Source organism: Lineus longissimus, chromosome 8 (genome assembly GCF_910592395.1).
Source record: "Lineus longissimus chromosome 8, tnLinLong1.2, whole genome shotgun sequence".
NCBI lineage: Eukaryota > Metazoa > Nemertea > Pilidiophora > Heteronemertea > Lineidae > Lineus > Lineus longissimus.
The window spans coordinates 9,535,271-9,554,976 of NC_088315.1; the positions used below are offsets into that span (position 1 = coordinate 9,535,271).

Sequence of the window (19,706 nt, forward strand, 5' to 3'; positions counted from 1 at the left end):
TGCGGTTTTATTCAAAGTGAGAGTCGTGGTATTGATGTTTGATCAGATTCCCAGTGCCATTATCGAAAAAGGAACGTGTGTGATAGGTTTTTTTATCCGAAAAAGTATTTTTGTCTTGACTATGCTCGCGAATGTCTCTCATACTTACCTCCACAGCAAAGGAATCGCCCCTTTCATCGATTAAAGTGATCACGTGCACGCAGCCTGGTCGCCAGAAACGAGGCCAAACGCGGGACCATCAGCTAATTAAATTACTTGTATATAATATATAAATTTGCCTTTTGGGACATGAAACGATTTTTGTGTCGGTAGTAGGGAACGCTTGTGAACTCTCGCCTAAAAAAAGCTGTTTCGATCAACTGGTTTCGGCTGATAAGGCAGTTCAGAGGGGACGTTATTTGGAGGAATTGAAAAATTCATCCTGATGGGAGAAAAACATTTGGCATTCCGGCGTGGTTGAATTGTTGCCGTTGTTGTCGTGGCTCGTCGCACTCACAGGTGTTCTGTCTCCCCGGTGTAGAAGCAGAAAATGACCCCCAAGAAAACGTGTCCGGCGCAATTGTGATCTAGGGGATTTGGAAACCCTTTGTTCTTGGACATTTTTTCCTGGGACATTTCAAACTTATATGTTGTAGGAAAAGTTGATTACTGATAACGTGAATGGAAAGTTACTGAAACATTTTAATGATTAAAATCAGTTCATCAATATAGGCCTATATGCACCCTGGCCTTGCACCCTGGCACCAGTTTCAATATACCCTGCCTCTCGATATTTCAAATTTTGTATATGACGAAGGAGTAAAAAAAGCCTGATCTTGCTCAGTATGTAAATATGGGGAGCCGAATTGAAAAGCGGACGACACAAAGACATATTGGACAAATTGTCCAATTATGTTTTTTCATTACCAGAGAGTCCGAATGGTATGTCATGGTGTGATGATAATAACCCGGTCTGGGGGCATACATCCTGGCACCAGTGGTTTTCAATGTACTGCGCCTCTCATATATATTTTGTAAAACTGATCTCAGGATGGGGGCACACTCTGGCGCAGTGATAGTTGTGCAATAATGCTTGGATATTTTGTCTGCTTAGAGAATGACCCATATGGGTTAGAGTAAGGTAAGGTTAGCCTCAGGTATCATCGATATCGAGCCAGAGACAACATGTACCTTCTAGCCCCCCCCCCCCCCCCCCCACCGCGTGTCAAGACCTTGTGTGTCAAGATGCTCTGTTCTCACCTGAAACACGCTTGCCCGGTTTCAAATAAATCCATATTTTCTACAAACCTTCATCCAAAACGAGGCTGTCATCAGAACATGGCGAACATGCTGACAGTTTCATTTATTTTCCTTTACAAAAACTTCTCTTACTCATCGCTGAGTTAAAATAAATGAGAAATACCAACGCCAGCGTCTAGATTTATTATCAAAGCACAGTGTGCATATTACTTTGCCGACATTAATCGCCAGGAAATTCCCGAAGAGGCCATGGTTGTAGGTGATGGTGGAAACTCCACCATCCAGGATGTTGTCTTTGTTGTGGAAGGGACGGCGAATCTTGGAGCCTACATCGACGGCATCACGCAGTCGTACATAAAGCCTTCTCTCGAGTAATTATTTCAGAATGCAATTTTTCATTCATGCCATTACGTTATGCAAAAGCAGGCGTTATGATAAAGTATGTCTTAGTAGAACAGTGTATTTCATCCGAGGTGGACGGATCAAGCAAGCCGCATGTCTATCTATTCTATTTCTAATGTCATGATGTTGTGCAATATTATTGTATCGCCACGGCCCACGTCGTGAGAAGATCATACATAGGCCATTTTCCAGATACGCCAGTACCACCTAGCCTAGGCTCGGAACAACCATCTTTACAATAGATCTTTACGGTCAATCGACTCAATGACGCCAGAGAATGCCTCTCGAGACATTCGGCATTCTCTGGCGTCTTTTACCCTGAAGATATTTTGTAAAGATGACGTAAATGGCGATATAACGCAGAAGTGGCGATACAATATCGCGCAATGTTACTTACCGTATTTTCCGGCGTATGACCCGCGGCTTTTTGCCCTCAAACAGGCCCAAAAAGTGGGGGTGCGGGTAATACAAAGGTGCGGGTCTTGCGTGGATTCTGAGAGGGATAAGCCCCAACCCCAAAGAAAAAAAAGGGGACCAAACTGGTTACTTGATAAGGATTTATGTCCATCGTTTTCGCATTGTTTTCAACCAATATTTCCGCCATGATCGCATAGTTTGTGATGTCTCCGCTAGGGAAAATAGTTACGGCCATGCTGGAATTGATCCACTTTGGTTAACAATTAAAAAAAACATGGCGGTTCTAGGATGTCAACATCAATGAATGGCTTACTATTTTTGGAGAATGCGGGTCTTGGAGCAGTGCGGGTCATAATCAGGTGCGGGTCTTGCGTGGCTTTAGGTAATGGTCAAAGGGGGTGCGGGTCATAGGGCAGTGCGGGGGATAATCCGGAAAATACGGTATATTCTTATCTATCGATCAGTTGATTCAAAGAACTGCGCACGATTGAGCGAGTGATTATACTGTAACTCGTGATGCAGTGTTTGTTCTGCGTACCATGTTAAATTACTGAAAGGAAACATTTCAAAAGCTTTGGATGGAAACATGAAACATTCAATTCATTTTTGCTTGACTAACTCTGTCTGATTACTCTACAGGTACTTCAGTGGTGGTCCACCAGACGACGTTGACTATGGCTTTGATGTAAGTTTATTAGAAAAAGAAACTAACTTGGGTTGACTTTCTTGGCTTGTGTTGAGGGGATGTCTGTTGTAGCCATGACCAGCACTCGAACCTTTGAAGTGACTGGCACCCGATGTTAATTTCAAACGTAGGTCTTCACCACTGACTGCTCCACCCTGACAAACCATTATTGGTAATAATACTGGAGATACCAATTTAGAAACATTCATACATTCACTACCATGGTTTGTTGACCCAGGTGAGTACAGTGTCCCTGAGGTGTTTCATTTTACTCCTCAGTCAAGAGCTAACTTGGAATGTGTAGCCTTTTATGTCAGTTGACTAGGAATCTGTCTACTATAGATTCATGCACTTGATTGGGAACAACGTTTACATGACGTAGTGTTGGCTGTCGTCACGTCACCATGCATTTTACATTACTGTAACGTGACGTGACGCGACGTTTTCGTAAACGTTGGTCCCAATCAAGTGCATGGATCTATAGTGAGGTTTCCAATTGGCTTACTTGGCTTTTGGCATAGTTTGAAATCATTTTGCTCTCTTATTGCAGTATGGTTGCACCCTGTACAACCTGGTAGTTTTCTATGCTGCTGACTGTGCTCCTGCACCCCCTGTCAACTGTGTGGCACCCACAACCAGCACTCATGAATTTCTACAGTGGATGGATCAAATACCGTAAGTCTTGGAGTTAAGATTAACCTATATATGATGAGGAACAACAGCTGACCTTTGGGTGATTTAAGGGGTGCATGAGGCATGCATCCCCAAGTCATCAAGAAATGATGACAAATATAGAGCATGTAAAGTAGCATGCGTGATTTCCTTTCCTTTCTTTCATTCAGAATTCTTGGTGCAACCTTGCGTGATGTTTGATCTTCACGACCCTCTCTGTTGAGGAGTCCCCCTGCTACATCGTGAGGGACTGTTCTGTCCCAATCTCTGAATCAATCCCTTATCGTCGTATGGCAACGATTAATCAGGGGGCCTCCCCAAAAAAGCAGATAACTACTTTTAGAAAGCAGATAACTACTCATTTTAGACCAGAGCACTATGTGGGTGTTATGGAAAGTGCATGACAGTATATCAAGTAACAATCCTGTTGAGAATATTTTGTGGGGATTTTATTCTAGGTTTGTTGGAGGCGGAGGTGAGGCATGTAGTCACATTGCTGAAGGTCTGAGTACAGCGCTGCAGGTGTTTGATGACCTCAACGCCTTGAGAGAAAATTGGTGAGTATTCTCTCCAAACAGCGTTATCTTAGAGTACCGCCAAGTTAGCACTATTGGGTGTAGCTGCTACTGTGCCCTGGCTAAGTTGGCATCCTCTTCTTTTTCTTAAATCTTAGCGTTTGATTTACTATCTATGGCTATGCTACAGAACCAGGCCTATGTCTCTTATATACCTGGCTGTCGTCTCTCGTTCCTCCCTTGATTCCCAGAGCGTGGTCTCAAATGATGCACCATATGGCCATGTGGCCAATCTCTCAGTATCCCAGCCCGTGGGCAATTCTGGAGTACATGCTTGGGTGTCTGATCAGATGTGTCGCACTGGCACCTTGGGACGCAGCCATGTTCATCCTCTTGAGGTAGGCATTAAGTCTGCAATGGCCGGTCCTCAGACGAAAGATGGTGGTCGCCTCTTTTCTGTCCATGTCTAGAAGAGTGTTGCACCTGAGGTCCCCTCTCCTCTTTTGCCAGGTGTTCTTGTGGGCCTGTTTCAGGAGCTAAGTTGGCAGAAGCCCAAGGGTTACCTAAAGTTTTAGTGAAAGCCACTATAGTTTAGCAGTCACTGTACTAACTTGGCTTAGTACAACCAGGCCCAGGTATCTTTAAGTTAGTGTTTTAACAACCCTCCAACAGTCATCTAAGTTAGACATGTTAGATTTTCTTTTTCGTATCGAATGTAGCCTTGTTCTAAGAGCACGTTTCACGTTCCTTATCTTTCATTCCAGCGTTAATACGCAGAAGCATTGTGTGCTTGTGTGTAACTCGCCGCCTTACCAGATCCCAAGCCAGGGACACTCCAAGTATTCAGGCTTTGTGGCTGAGCAGTTAGCGGCCATGTTAGGAGAGGTAAGATCTAATTGACGCTGTCATGATCGAGAGTAAAGCTGCAGAGCGGACTCAGTGCAAATGGCCAAGGGAAAGGGCATTCATTTATCTTTATCATTTTGCCCCCTCTCTTGGATCACTTTTAGTTACGGGGGCCAGAAATGAAGCACTTTTAGATCAAGTTGAATATCCTCTTCCTAATTATCAATTATCGTGTCTTTCTTTCTGTTTTAGAGAGGTGTGAATTTTTCTGTTATGGCGCCAAGAAAATTGCCAGTTCTTCAAAGGCTTTATGATAAGGTAGGTGAAGGGGGTGAAGGCTGACAATTACCAATTTCTGATACCATCAAGTAAATATCTTTGTATCATTAACAAGTATAGTACAGATTAGATTCCTCCATACTTAGGAAAATTAATAGATCCATACTATTTATGATTCATGTATCGTTCAGTCCTTATATTTCAGGCGAGTACAGATGTGTCGGTAGTGTCAAATAAAGACTACACTAAAGATCCCCGCCACCTGGTGCTACTAAAGGGGTATCATCTGCAGGAGCGAGCGCCCAGTCCGTCATCCGAGAAGGAGAAAGCCAGTGCTGCCGCAACTGCTGCTAACGCAACGATCAAGCAAGTTGGGAGCCCCGCTCCTGGACAGGGTAAGGCTCGTAGAAAACTTGGGGTCATGATTGCAATTACAGCAGAACCTCTCTATTAAGGACACCCGGGACTGAGAAGTACTGTTCTTTTAGAGAGGTGTCCTGATCGGAGTGGTCAAGTTGAATGGCAACAACCATATGGACCAAAACTAGTCCTTATTGGTGAGGGTGTCCCCATTAGAGAGGTGTCCCCTAAGAGAAGCTCCTCTGTATTTTGGAGTATCTTCATATCGGTGGACAGTACATGTATTGTGCTGAGGTGTTACGGCATCAGCTTGTCATCAAGAAACCTTGTGTTCGACTTGGAGCTCATTCACTTCCAGCTGATTCCTAACTGATGTTATTCAAATGTGACCCATGCTGGCAAACTGAGTCGCAGTGGGCATTTTGAAGAATTCGTGTTGTATATTTTATCAGAATCTAGACTTTCTTCCTTTAACATATAAGTTTCAGAATTCAGGTGGCAGTGATGGAACAGAAAGTTTAGTAAAGATTTAAGCTATTGGATTCTGCTTTGTGTCAATTCCAAAGCCATTGACTCAAAAAGTAATAGGGCCTATGTACACAATGCAACTCTATTCGCCTGCACAGGTCACAAATGAGAACATTGTAGTTGCTCTTGAAATCCCTGAAAGTTAAAGTCTTAAGTTGCCTTCCATTGCACAGGCTAACTAAAGCACATATAACAGTCTTGCCGTGCTCTTCAAAAAGTTATCATTGCCTTGCTTTGTTTCATTTTATTGTTATTCAGGCCACATGTTTTTTATTTCTTGGTTTACGGGAAGAGCTTTTAAAAATGTATGGTCGGGTGGACGAAATAAAATAAAAAATAAAAATAACCCAAATAGCTATGTATGATCGGAAGAAATAAAATTACCCAAATACTGCTGGAATCAAAGTTCACTTTTTTTCAGAACAAGGCGCAATGTCTTAGTCGGGGCTATTTCCCTCATCTAGATGGCTGATAAGTTGTGAAAGTGCACAAACATTGGTTATCACACCGCTCTATACAGTGGATTTTATTTTATTTCTCATTATTTTATCTAATTATGATGGGTCGGGCGGAAAATAAAATTAAAAATTGATGATTTTCAGATTTTATTTTTTTCCAAAATCCCAAAAAGGAAGTCGGTCGGTCCCGTAAACCAAGAAATAAAAAACACGTGGCCTCATGACTGTTTGCAATAACCAAGTTTAACATCTTCTCTTTAAGTGATCAGCCCACCAAACTCCTTTTACGTTATTATGAGAAATTGTTGGGCCAATCAATTTCCTACTTGATGCTTAACCTCCCAGATTACATTTTTCTGCTTTTTATCCAATTTCGAAACTCTCTGACATGTCTGATACAAAACAAATGAAATTTTATGATTTGTTCTGAACTCACAAAGTAAAATCACGGAATTGGTGAATGGGGCTACAAAATGGCTCAGTAGAACTTTTTTGGACCTTTTGAAGCCATTCCAAATCATATTCCGGAAATCTAATTCGTGAACTCGTGCGCCAAAGACTCAGCCACGACCAGTGTGCCAAAGATTGTGCCTTAAAGCGCTGTTGGGAGGGTAAGAGTTAAAAAGCTGTTCATCTAGTGCGCACATGGAAATGAAATTCCCCAATGAGGGGAGTGTTTTTGACAAAACTGATCCAGTTGATTCAGGTCTCCTCAACTGCTTCCCCTGCGCTATAATTTAGATAATTGCCAATGGATTACACAGTTTGTAGTTTATATTTGAAGACAGTTTGGCTCCTAGGTGGAGAATTTGGTTAAGACACATTCTGTTGGAATTTCAAAACCACTTCACTACCGCAGGCCGATATTTTAATCTGACGTGCAATTACCCACTCTACGACAGCCGAGAGTTCTGTTTGACGTCGTCATGACACAAAGTTCTGTGATGCATGACGCAACAGCGTTACTTCATTGCTGCAGTTTGCGCTGGGGATAGAAGGCTGAAGCAAACCAAATAACATTGAGAAACATTTCGTTATGATTTTGGTTAAACAATTTTTTGGCTGCAACCAAAACCCATCACTGGCAAGCATGTGCTTACTATATGTCAAAGCTGTAAACGGGGAAATTTTCAAAGCAACCAATTATTCTTGTGATGAAGATATCATCTTGATTTCTCGAGAGAAATTGTTTTTGTGAACGGTTAGATACAATTCCTTGATTCCTGATCGCTAAGCTCATGAAAATCTCCCGGTTTACTACAATAACGTATCTTAACTTCATTTTTAACCACACGGACTCGTGCATCACCTGGGATAATTTCGCTCATGATTAATCCGCAGGAATGACAAACAGTCCCAAACCTGGCACACAGACCACCATCCCCAAGAAGGTCAACTCCCCAGCTGGGGCGGGTGACGGGCAATTCAAAGTGCCTACATCAACTGTCACTTCACAACCAGGTGAGAACCTGCCCCATCGCATGATTGTGCAAGTTAGTTCACTTCATCTGCCATCCACTTTTTATGTGCACACACATTCGACCAGAATATGTGACCCGTCACAGCAAAACTAGGCGCATGTCGCTCTGAGCTTGGCAGGTTGAGACGGACTGTTTGATCAATTCTCTATTGTCTGCCTTTTGTGAAATATGAGCACATCAATTTCTTCCATTATCTCCTGGTGTCACTTTGGCTCATCTTCTGTGCGACATGCGATTGGTTTTGCTGTGACGGGTCACATATAACCAAGTATAGATCAGCGACTGCAATCCATACTTGATATAACTAATAATATTGTTGCAACCTTTCTGCTGTATAATTATATAAAGCTACAAAAAAAGTTCTAAGGTGTCCCAATACCAGCAGATAAAATCATGTCCGTCAAATTTGAGATGTTGAGGATATGAACTACATTTGATTTGTTGGTCTATTTTCTCATTTCAAATAACATTAAGTTCAGAAAAAAATCACAAACTTGAAAAATGTGTATTGTGCTACAGGTAATTTATGCTCCCGTGTTTCCACTCAAAGAAGTTAAGAGAGACGATATTACTCTGTCAGAGTTCAGCACCTAGGGCTAGGCGTCACCCTCCTGAAATACGTATCTCCGTCAAGTGCTGCACTTTAACAGCAGAAGACAGTCTGTTGTGTGTGTGCATACTGAATGGTTGGCAGGCTCATTTCCTTCTGATGATCATGTTGTGTTCAATTTATAGTCACCACCAGCAATTACAAACTTAATGGCTCTACCATCATTCATGCAACACCCTGTGCCCAAATGCTCGATAATGCATTGTAATGCATTGGCAAAGTGCATTGTAGACGAATTGCTGATAGCCATGTTTTTTTGGGTGGGGTTTTGCATGGCTGGCGAAAGAACCAATAAGTACAGGAATCATGGCTTGTGTCAGTGTGTTTGCCCAACTTGCAGATCATTTATTGACACAGAACATGATCATCAGAAGGTTTTATTTTGTGAAGCGTAATAATTTCATGTTGTCAGAAATAGTCGACAGGTCTCATATAAAAGTCTATTTGAAGTTTGTGTGAAAAAAGTTCTCTGAAGCTGGGTTTATAACATACTCGTTTTCACGCATATAACGTGTAACTTTTCACGTGTTATTGGTGACTTGAAGAACAAACAAGTAATTTCCCCCAATAGCGGGCTACGAACAATTCACTTTGTCATTTTTTCAGCCTCATATACATGAGCATTGTGTCATGTTTTCAAGCTTGAGTCACCTTTGATAACTTAGTTTTGATATGCTAGTGTGGAGTGACAAGTGCAACCTGGCCTGATGGACCATAACGACTTCACTGCAGGCCACTAACTAGACCTATTCTGCTTTTCCCTTTATTCCTCTAGCTAAAATAACACTGTTTATAATTATTTGGCAACTATAACCATGCAGTGGTTTTGTTGATGCCAATCTTTTGACAATGTTTGAACGTAAAATTATAGTGGGTCATATTTGAGGAGAATAACCTCTGCGAAATCGTGTTTTTGCTGCTGAATTTTTGATATGGTCCTTAACCTGGAGTTTGTCATTTCTTCCTGGTCAGTGGGAGCCTGAGGTACTAGGTTTCAATGCATATGACCATTGATGCCTGTCATAAATGTTGTGTCTCTTTGTCTCGTGCTAATTTAGATGTAGGTCATACCTGGCCACCTCCATTTGGTGCTATGTTTCGGTGTGCCACCGCGCGCTGCCACGGTGTGATGCTGTCACTATTTGGTTTTCGTTATGCAGCAGCCAGTCGACAATTCTGCTGATCATTGAAAGCTGGACTTTCTGTTAGCACCAAGCAGCAAAACCGCAAGTTGTGTAGCCGATAAGTGCATGTTTTGTACCATCGTTGCTCCCTGTCGGAAGCCAAATTGCAACTGCAGCCCCCCCCCCCCTGTGGCAGACGTCGTGTCAGTTTATTGTGTTCCTAGTGTTGTATCTCATCTAATGATTTGGCTCCAGACATTTTCAAATTTCGATTGTTTGCATGTTTAATCGCTTATAAAATAGCTAATGCTAACCACTTTTGACCCCTCTCATGATAACTCAAGCACAAGACAGCAATTTGTTTCAAATATATCTTGTAATACATCTCCTCAGGTATAAACCTCAGAAGAGGCTTGGCCAAGGTCAAATAACGGCGTGTCAATCTTTAACACTTGAGGACATTTGTGCTAATCACATCGGTTATATCACTATGTGTGAAGTGACTGCAACCCTGTGATGCGGTAACTTGCCATCTTAGTCACTCAGACAAAGTGGATACTGACACGAACGATTGACCTAATCTGTGTTTTGTAGGCCCAGCAGCTCAGGGTCAGAATGCTCCAATGAGGCCAATCCTGACGAATACTGTGTCCAGCCAACAGGGTGTGATTCCGGGCAATCAACAGAGAATGCCCGTACCTAGTCAGATCCAGAATCAGCCGCAACCAATTCCGCCGATGCAGAACCCCAATCCGATGGTGGCCAGTGGACCACGTGGCCCTCCACCTGCGGCGCAGGAAGCTGCCAAGGCAATCCTTGCAGAAGCTATGGGGAAAATACGTAAGTCAATTGACACCGCTGTTGTACCTAAACTCTAAGTAATTTTGGTTCCAAGCATGTGGAATGATGGCTTGGGAAACCTTGAGGTCCACCAAGGCTCTTTGGTGGAGGCCCGGATGTGTGCATACTTCAACAACTTGAATGCCTGTTGAATTAATTAAAAACCTCAAGGTGTTGATAAAGGTCATCTCAGGTTCTCAAGGTGCTAAAGATATATCTTTGGCCTTTTCTCTTCTTATCTTTCTATTGATAAATTAATTGGCAGACAATGTACAAGCCCCTTGATGTAAGCTAAGTTTGACGTTGTCTGAATATTTTTTTCAGCCCAGCCTAATGTTCCTGCAGTTCCTACAACGCAACAAAAACTAACTGCACTCGGCCAGCAACCGAATATATCCACACAAGGTTCGATGATGTCGTCGCAGATGACCCCTTCACAGCAGACGCCAATGATGACGTCGCAACCACAGATGACATCGCAACCACAAATGACGTCACAAATGCCGATGCAACCACAGATGACGTCGCAGTCACAAATCATGCAGAATCCCAATCCGCAGCAGATGATGAATCAGCAGAATATGATGACGTCACAACAGCAAGTGATTACATCACAGCAACCTCTGATGACGTCACAGCAACAAGTGGTGTCCCAGGGAATGACTTTACAACAACAACAGCAACAACTACAAGCATTGACCTCTCAACATCAGGCGTTGACCGCACAGCAACAGACGTCCCAGCACCAGACTATGACGTCGCAACAGCAGATGGTAACGCCCCAACAACAGATGGTGACGTCGCATCAGGTGTCACAGCCGCAGCAGATTTTGACGTCAAAGCCAATGACTGCTACACAACAGTTGCAACAGATTCAGCAACAACAGAAGGTAAGGTAGTGAGATAATAGAGTGGTAATTAACTAGTTAAGTTAAACATTCATCTTTTTCCTGATCAGCGCCAATGTTGGTCGAGCTCGGTTGTGGGGCTACAAAATTGTCGACTAGTGGAGTAAGTCTTTGATATTCCCGAATCACAAGGGATTGACATCCAAAGTGATTTGGATTACTCGCTTGTAGAGCGCTCAACCTTCCTGATATTTCTTGTGACTTTTCTGAGATTTACCGCACTTTCATCAGCAGGTGAGCCAAGCTCCGATGATGACATCACAGCCACAGCCGGCGATCAACACGCAGAACATCCAGATGATGCAACAACATCAGCAACAACAACAACAACAACAACAACAGCAGGCCATGATCGGCCAGAATCAACTCGTCACATCGCAGGGCGTGATGCAGCCTCAAAATCCTGGGATGCCGCCGCAGAACATTCAACAGCAAAAACCACAACAAGTAGTGATGAGGGAGCCTAAGGTCGTGTGGCGAGGTGAGGACAACCTTGATTTCAGGGCAGTCTGTATCCGTTAGGCACTACAGGAGCCGTATGCATTCTACAAACCCTCTGAGGCTGTAATGGTACCACCTGAAATTACTGAGTGTCTCAATAAAATCTGTACACTTTTAAAATCGGTAATCTATCTTTTGTGGCATAACACCTTTTGAAATCAACTTAGATGATAACAGATTACTTTTACCTTTGCATATTTGCTTCACTTCAGAGTGTCAGGGAGATACACTTTAAACAACAGCAAAAAACTCTTTAAAAATCCAAAATACCCCTCAAAAATGAAGAGTTTTTAGAGGGAGCCTTGCTCACGAGCTGTCAGTTGGGTTATAATTACATCGAAGAAACAGTTTTCTAGTGTTACCTCACATCCTAAACATTTTCTCCCCGTTACTTGACATGCAGGTACACTCGAATGGCAGGAGAAGAACAGGGCACAAGCAGCAACAGTAAACACTGGTCCGAGGGTTTTGAGGTCCTTGGCTTGTGAAGTGTGTATCAATGCTGGAGACACCGATCTGTAAGTACATTCAGTCAAAGACGGAAAATACATCGATTCCAAAAGTAAGGCTGATAAGTTGACATGGGGAGAAATTGTCCTCCTGGGTGGATGGAGCCATGGGACCAATTACCTGGGGGTAGACAACTGTAGATGAAGTATCTTTGGTAAATAATCCTGAGGTGAATTGTCATCAGAGAAGTATTTCCTAAAGGTGATTTATCCTAGAGCTGTGGTACATAACCGCAGTCGTATCAACAGCTCAAGATTTTAAGCAAATTCAAAGACAACAGCTCGGGAAGAACCATGCAGAAGTTTTCTAAATCCTAACGATGTTTGCCTCTAATTGCTGGAGAGATTAATAATTTGGTGGATTTCTTTCCAACTACCCTAGCTCGGTCACTGTATTCAGAATCAGCTTATGAGTTAGTGGAGCCAAGATTTCAGCGGCATTTCTGCCACTGGCCCACCAAATGTGGAATGCTCTGCCGATAAGCATAAGAACTGCCAATGATATCGACAGTTTCAAGACCTTACTCAAGACATTCCTCTTCAAACGACACTTCAATATTTGATTTTTTAGCAGTGATGTGACTTTTTGAGCAAACACTTTTGTTGAACACTGGTCAGTTTTCAGTGGAAAGGTTGGTATATTAAGTGTTGTTTTAATCATTGTTATTATTAAAATTATTATTTATTTACCAGATTATAACTTGTGCTTTCCAGGAACACTGCCCGCTGGCCTCAGAACCTGATCATGCAGTTGATTCCACAACAACTCCTCACCCAGCTACAGCATCTATTCAAACAATCAAAAAACGTCGGATTCCGATTCTCACAGACGGATCTAGAGGCCCTTAGCAATCTGCAGAAAATCATGTCGTCCGGTTTCGTAAGTGTTATACTATGAATTTCTTTCCTTATGCAGAGGGCCGGATTAGAATTTCAGAAATTTAGTGAAGAAAGATATGGTTCATCAATTTGAATACACTTTTGAATTTAGCGAGTTGGAAAATGTCACTGTCAGGTGCAAGAAGAAAAAGGAGAATGAACTGTAGCAATCTGCAATCTTAAATCATTGCTTTTCGTATTGAAACCTAATACTCTATACCTGCTTGCTTCTCACTTTCAGGCTGGTTGTGTTCACTTCCCGAACCAGACCAACTGTGACATCCGCGTCCTCATGTTGCTGTATAGTACGAAGAAGGACCAGTTCATCGGCATGATTCCTCACGACCAGGCGAGCTTCGTCAACGGCATTCGAACGGTCATTCAATCACACAAGACTGCACAGCAACAGAAAGCTCAGCAGCAGAAGGTAAGAGATGGATTTTTTTCCTTGTTAGGGATCATTCGGCATTTTGTGGGAAGATTATAGAGTAGTCTTTTCTCAAGACCCCCCCCCCCCCCTGCCTCCCCCAAATATAGTACTGTATAAAATGTCGATTTCTACAATAACACTTTCACTTATGTAATATCAGGACCTGGAAATCCTCTGAATGTATTTTTGTCTGTCCTCTTTAGTTTTGTTATTTTTCCATCCCCTTGTCATTTGTAGATCATGTCACTTCAACAACAACAGCAACAGCAGCAGCAGCAACAAGCGACGGCCGCAGCATCCCAACCCCAACCGCCCCCGCCCCAACCCCAACCCCAACAAATCCCACAGCCCCCAAGCCAGCTGCAACAGCAGGGAGGACAGCCTTTCCAACAGGGGGTAAATATTCCACAGGTAATAACAAGTTTGGGGAGGAAACTTGAGATTTGCAGGTCCAGTACTTGCCATATTGACAATTTGAAGTAAGGACCAGTTTTCTTACCAAAGTGTTGAAAAGGCTGTAGTAATTGGCATCCTCAGGAGGGTGCCATGTGAACATATCACTCCATGAAATCCTCTCTAGGTGGTTAAACACCTTCTCTGATGTGGAGTCTTCAAGTCAAAATTTGTCCGATCTCTGACCATTTTCATTTGTTATCTCTTGCAGCCCAATGCGTCTGCCGCTATCACAACGAACATGCCGCTCGTCACGTCGCAGGTGTCCAGTGCCCTGTCGATGGCCGGCGGCCAGGTCCAACAACAACAGGCTCAACAGGTGGCCATGGATGACCAGCAGAGAGCGATGAATTTAGTAAGTTTCTGATCCTTATTCTCCAGGGGTATCATGTGTGTTAAAGCACAAAATTCTGCATATCGTCTCTGATTACTTCATATGTACTTAGTGTGTCTCTGAGTCTTGGCCTTGATCAGTTATCAGTTTATAAGTTCAATTTTGATTTAATGCAAACCTCAAGAATAATGTAAAGAATTATCCGTGTATCAACTGGATTTGAACTGTCAGCCTTATCCAAAATCTGCCCAGCCTAGACATCAGTAGTGTGGACACCTATCAACAGCACACAGAACAATTCAACTATGCTGGTTGAATTGTTAGGTTAGGGTAGATATTAGTTTGTAAAGGAAAGATGCATGAACTGGTGATGGGATTCAAATTATTATCAATATTTGTATTCATTCAACAAAATCAAAGAACACGCTTCTATCCCTGGCTACAGGACAATTTTTCGTTTCAGCAGAAGATACAAGCACTCCAGCAAGAGGTTGAAAACCTGAAGCAAAAGGAGCAAATATACCAGTCGGAGAAGAACAAAGCCCTCGAGGCTGCTAGGCAAACGCAGTTGAGAAACAGACAACAGCTTCAACAGCAACAACAGCAACAGAGGCTTTTACAACAGCAGCAGCAGCAACAACAACAACTTACCCAACAACAACAACTTACCCAACAACAACAGCAACAGCAACAACAACAACAACAACAGCAGCAACCGACCAATCAACAGTTGAGACATTTACTGCTAAACCAGGTCAGTCTTTATGCGTAGAGTCGGCTGAGGTTATTTGACGGGATGTTTTGCTTGCATTCTTGGAACATTGCAATGAAGTGACTTGCCCAGGGTCACAAGCGGCGTGATGTGTCTTTTCTTTATGATGCTGAAGTCAAAATTAGCATTTAGCAAGTCATGCCAGCTCATGCCTGTTGGTCTTAAACACCCATTATGGGAGAAATCGGCAATCCTGTACAGCACCGCGATGGACATTTTTAGTTGCCAGTTGTGTACATCCACATATTAGTCAGAATAAAAAAGGGAATATAGGTGGGCCATGTCACCTTCTTCTTCTTCAGCGTTCGCTCTGCACTTAGAGGGGTCATTCTCCAAGGAGTAATCCTCCTCCAAGGCGGGATGAGCGTATCCTGCGTGCCACTACGGTTAGGCGCCAATTGGGTTTATTGGCCTAGTGGTCCGACTTTGGCGAGAGAGATAGAGTCCACGCAAGCTACTCATGTTTCTCACTTGGTGGGGTCTTAGCTTGCCCTGGCATAGACACCAGGTACAAGGAACCTCGGTTTTGAGTCTCATTCGAAGGACTGTGAAGAGCCAGGAATTTTAGTTCCTTGAAAGCCACGCCGGTTCATCCAGACATACAATCCTGGGTTCTCCCCGGATCGAACCCGGGCCCTATTGCGTGGTGGCCAGCAGTGTAAACCACTAGGCCATGAGGCTCCTTCGGCCAAGTCACCATTTTGTTTACATCTGGAGCGAAAGCACTGAGGCAAAGACACAGTGCCTAGTTCATGCTGTTTGTATCAGAGGTAACAGCAGAGAAATAGCCATATCTGAGAAACACTTTCTGTGGAATTATATGCCAAGAAGATTGAAAAATTACTGATATTTACTTTTACGATTTTAACTGTTGTTAGCACCTGTTTTACTATATGCGATCATAAAATTGAAATGGAAAAATTGATCTTCTGCTCCTTGAATTTCGACAAAGGTTTTCCCGGCCTAATCAACACTTCCCTTGGTTTTTCAGCAACAGCAACAGCAACTGCGACAACAGCAGATGCTATTGCAACAACAACAGCAACAGCGGGCACGTGCCCCGATGCCTCAGGTTCAGCCAGGGTTGCTGCCCCCTGGTGGCCAACCTGGCATGCAGGGAATGGGCCAGATGCCGCAAGGAGGATTCAAACCGGATGACTTCAATCTTGGAGGCCCGGACCTTTTATGAGACTGTGTAATGTAGTGAAAAGTGTGACATGTTGTATGCCTAAATAAGGCTCAACCAATATTAGTGGCCTGAAATTAAAGACAAAAGACTAATTGGATACTGGGCGCTCCTTTTGGAGCTGGGCTGCCCTTAAGAAATGATTTGTTTGGTGAAACACCTACCCAGTCAAGAAAGAAGAAACGTTGCCAGAAATATTTCATTCTTCCTATGAGGAGATTTGAACGAATTGCTTTTTTGTTGTCGATAAAAAAAGAATTTCATCCAACAAACAATATCTTATGGAGAGTTGAAAGTATGTACGCAATGGAGAGGAATGTCTTAGGAAAATAGAATCTTGCAAATTATGGGTGAAAATTTATTCACCTGTACTCTATAGGCCTGCCATTTTTTGTGAACCGGAGGCAGTTAAAAATCCAAACTGATCAAGTTACACTTTATGACAGACCCTTTAGCGAATCGCCATGTCTCCTTCTAACATCGGTGGTCTATTGGAGGTAGTTCTCCCAGTACCTACAGGGTCATAAGCTAGCCTGATCAGGCATTCTGTTAAAGAGGTACGCCGTTCGTAATAACTTGTGGTCAAGTTAAATAGAAATCAACTAATACACAATGCCGTAGTGCAGTTATTGTGAATACAAATATGTTTAAACTTGGTATTCATGGTATTTGTATATCAGTCTACACAACGGCAATGTTGAAATTTATAATTAGTACGTATTTCCGCAATTGGACATTTCTAAATTCAATTACAAATTCAACATTTTTAGCTCACCTCTTAGCAGAGGTGAGCTTATCCCATACCGTGGCGTCCGTCGTCCGTCGTCGTCGTCGTCGTCGTCGTCGTCGTCGTCGTCGTCGTCGTCGTCCGTCGTCCATTAGCAGGGCACGTTTCGTAACTGTTAGAGCTATTGAGTTGAAACTTAGTAGACATGTACCCTTATGTAATGACACCTTGGAGACCAAGTTTCGGTCCGATTCGTTTCATGGTTTGGCCACCAGGGGGCCAAACGTTAAAAGTGAAAATATGCAATATCTCCCTTAATAGTAGTCGGGAAATTTTGAAAAAAATATGGTAGGTACTTCTAGCAAAGGTGCATCATATATCCTCCGGGTTTTTGATTTGACCTCCTTTTCAAGGTCACAGAGGTCAAATGGTGTAAATTGGCCGTTAGGATGTAACGATGGCACGTTTCTAAACTGCAATGACTATTGATACCAAATTTGGTACACATTTACCCCTTAGTCAGGTGATCTCAGGGACCGAAGTTTGGTCCAATATGATTCACCACTTGACCACCAGGGGGCAAAATCCAAAAACCTTAAAAATGTGATTATTCCTTAACTTCTTGCCTGATTGCCACCAATTTGATATCATGGGTACATCTAACCACCATACAGTATATGTCACACAGGTTTTTAATTTGACCTTCTTGTCAAGGTCACAGAGGTCAAATGGCGTAAATTCGCTGTCAGGCCGTAACTATGGCACGTTTCTTAACTGCAATGACTATTGATCACAAATTAAGTACACATGTACCCCTTGGTCAGGTGATCTCAGGTACCGAAGTTTGGTGCGATCTGATTTGCCGTTTGGCCTCCAGGGAGGGGGCCAAATCCTAAATTCTTCAAAATGCCATTATTCCTAGTAATGACTTGCCCGATTGGCACCAATTTTATATCATAGGTACATCTAATTCTAACAACCATTCAATGTGTCACCCGGGTCTTCTTTGATTTGACCTACTTTTCAAGGTCACAGAGGTCGAATGTACTGTAAATTGGCCATTTTGGGGAAATTGTAATTGCTTGGACCTACATCAAACCTAACACTACGTGACACAATACCATGCTCTTTATCCATCTTTCCTCCACATGAGGTGAGCACAATGGCCCTGGCCATTTCATTAACGAATGGCGGAGGCCTTTAATAAACCCCTCACAGCTGATCTGAGTACATCAAGCAGTGCTTACATAATCAAGCGGCGGCCATTTTTTATGGTGCCCAGGAAGAACCAGGTGGATCTAGGTAATACTGGCCATAAGCTTTTGATCATAATGATGTACATGTATGGTTGTTGGCCTGCAGATATTGGGAGTTCAATACTACCGCTAATATGAGGCACCCCTGGTTGCGTCAACATAGTATGTGAGCGAAGAAAAATGATGAACTTGTACATATCATTTTGCTTTCATTTTGTATTCACTGCTCAGTGAGAAGAGAAGGCTACTATTCAAGATTTTTAGGATGAGCATTTAGACATTTTTACACATTGTGGATTATGTGTCCTGTCATCAAATAGTGCTATTTATAATTGTGTCATTGTATTTAAGAATGTATATTCAAGGGTATGAATAAATTTATGTGACTGTTTTTGTAAACTTATGTTATTAAAATTTCTCCTTACAAATCTGTCCTCTATTTTGGTACGAAGTTCACACCGGGCAAGTGTTGGTGAAAAAAGCAGTGGATTGGAAGGACTGTGGACCGCTGGAACAATTTTCCACTTCAAGTATCTTGACTGCAGGACTGTAGATGTGTCTTTACTAACACCAGGAATACCAAGGACATGGTTTTAGCCATTTAAAGGACGACTGTTGTCTCTGCATTATTTAAGCAGGGAGCAAATTAATAGGGACAAGCAGAACATGAGATATGTCAGTTTTTCCTGCAAAAATTGTTTCCAGCAGGACCAAGACCTTTCGAACAGGATCATTGAAAAATCATTTAACGACAGCTTTTCACTAGAACAACAGAATATAACCGTTGCCCTCCCTGAAATCATCCTGTCGTAACCAGCGGTTTTCAATATACTCCGCCTGTCGATATTTTGTATATCCCGTTCTCGGGATGCCCTACAAGCCAGATCCAAAACTGCCTCTCAACACTTGCAAAAACCATTATTAGATATCACGATTGGCTTGACGGTGGTGAATAGGCACATTATCCTCTCAAATTACTACGTCTATGTTGTCCCTTTAAATTGAGGGTGGGCTACACCACCAGTTGACTGAGTTGTCTATCCTCGGCGACGTCACTTGCTAAGGTAAGAAGGAAGGGGGAGCAGTAATCTTTTTCAAAGATGATATCCATAGGCACTACCATTGTCTTGATGCCTGTTTAGTGTGCTGGTGTTGTGGCATTGCGAAGGCTGGGGTGTTCAACGGCTGACAAGGAATCAGACCTGTCGGGGAAAATCAACAAACAGTGTTCCCTAGGTGTCCCTTTAAGAGTCTCAAGCAAAATACTTAAAATTACTAAAACACATTCTTCGAGG

General features: G+C 42.7%; 1 protein-coding gene across 5 annotated transcripts; it reads left to right on the forward strand.

Annotated features, from left to right (window-relative positions):
- The first annotated feature begins 1,316 nt into the window (after window positions 1–1,316).
- Window positions 1,317–17,490, forward strand: LOC135492235 (mediator of RNA polymerase II transcription subunit 25-like). Of its 5 annotated transcripts, none has more exons than XM_064778545.1 (18): window positions 1,317–1,610; window positions 2,698–2,743; window positions 3,294–3,418; window positions 3,874–3,972; window positions 4,695–4,815; window positions 5,029–5,094; window positions 5,261–5,450; window positions 7,743–7,862; window positions 10,211–10,456; window positions 10,781–11,346; window positions 11,596–11,845; window positions 12,269–12,383; window positions 13,089–13,254; window positions 13,495–13,680; window positions 13,921–14,079; window positions 14,348–14,491; window positions 14,916–15,224; window positions 16,234–17,490. In XM_064778545.1, the coding sequence occupies exons 1-18, from the start codon at window positions 1,489–1,491 to the stop codon at window positions 16,429–16,431; spliced, it is 3,228 nt and encodes a 1,075-aa protein (XP_064634615.1). In that variant the 5' UTR covers window positions 1,317–1,488; the 3' UTR covers window positions 16,432–17,490. The 5 variants fall into 5 exon arrangements, with proteins under 5 accessions (XP_064634615.1, XP_064634614.1, XP_064634613.1 ...); XM_064778544.1 differs by having other exon boundaries at window positions 11,599–11,845; window positions 13,921–14,094; XM_064778543.1 differs by having other exon boundaries at window positions 13,921–14,094; window positions 16,234–17,489.
- The last annotated feature ends 2,216 nt before the right edge of the window (window positions 17,491–19,706 follow it).

What these genes read in the sequence shown, in the direction of transcription:
- LOC135492235 (XM_064778543.1), top strand. Translation starts at nt 1,489, where the DNA reads ATGGTTGTAGGTGATGGTGGAAACTCCACCATCCAGGATGTTGTCTTT. An exon ending in AACGCCTTGAGAGAAAATTG is followed by an intron (nt 3,973 to 4,694) that starts GTGAGTATTCTC and finishes CTTTCATTCCAG; the next exon opens with CGTTAATACGCAGAAGCATT. An exon ending in AGGGGGTAAATATTCCACAG is followed by an intron (nt 14,095 to 14,347) that starts GTAATAACAAGT and finishes TATCTCTTGCAG; the next exon opens with CCCAATGCGTCTGCCGCTAT.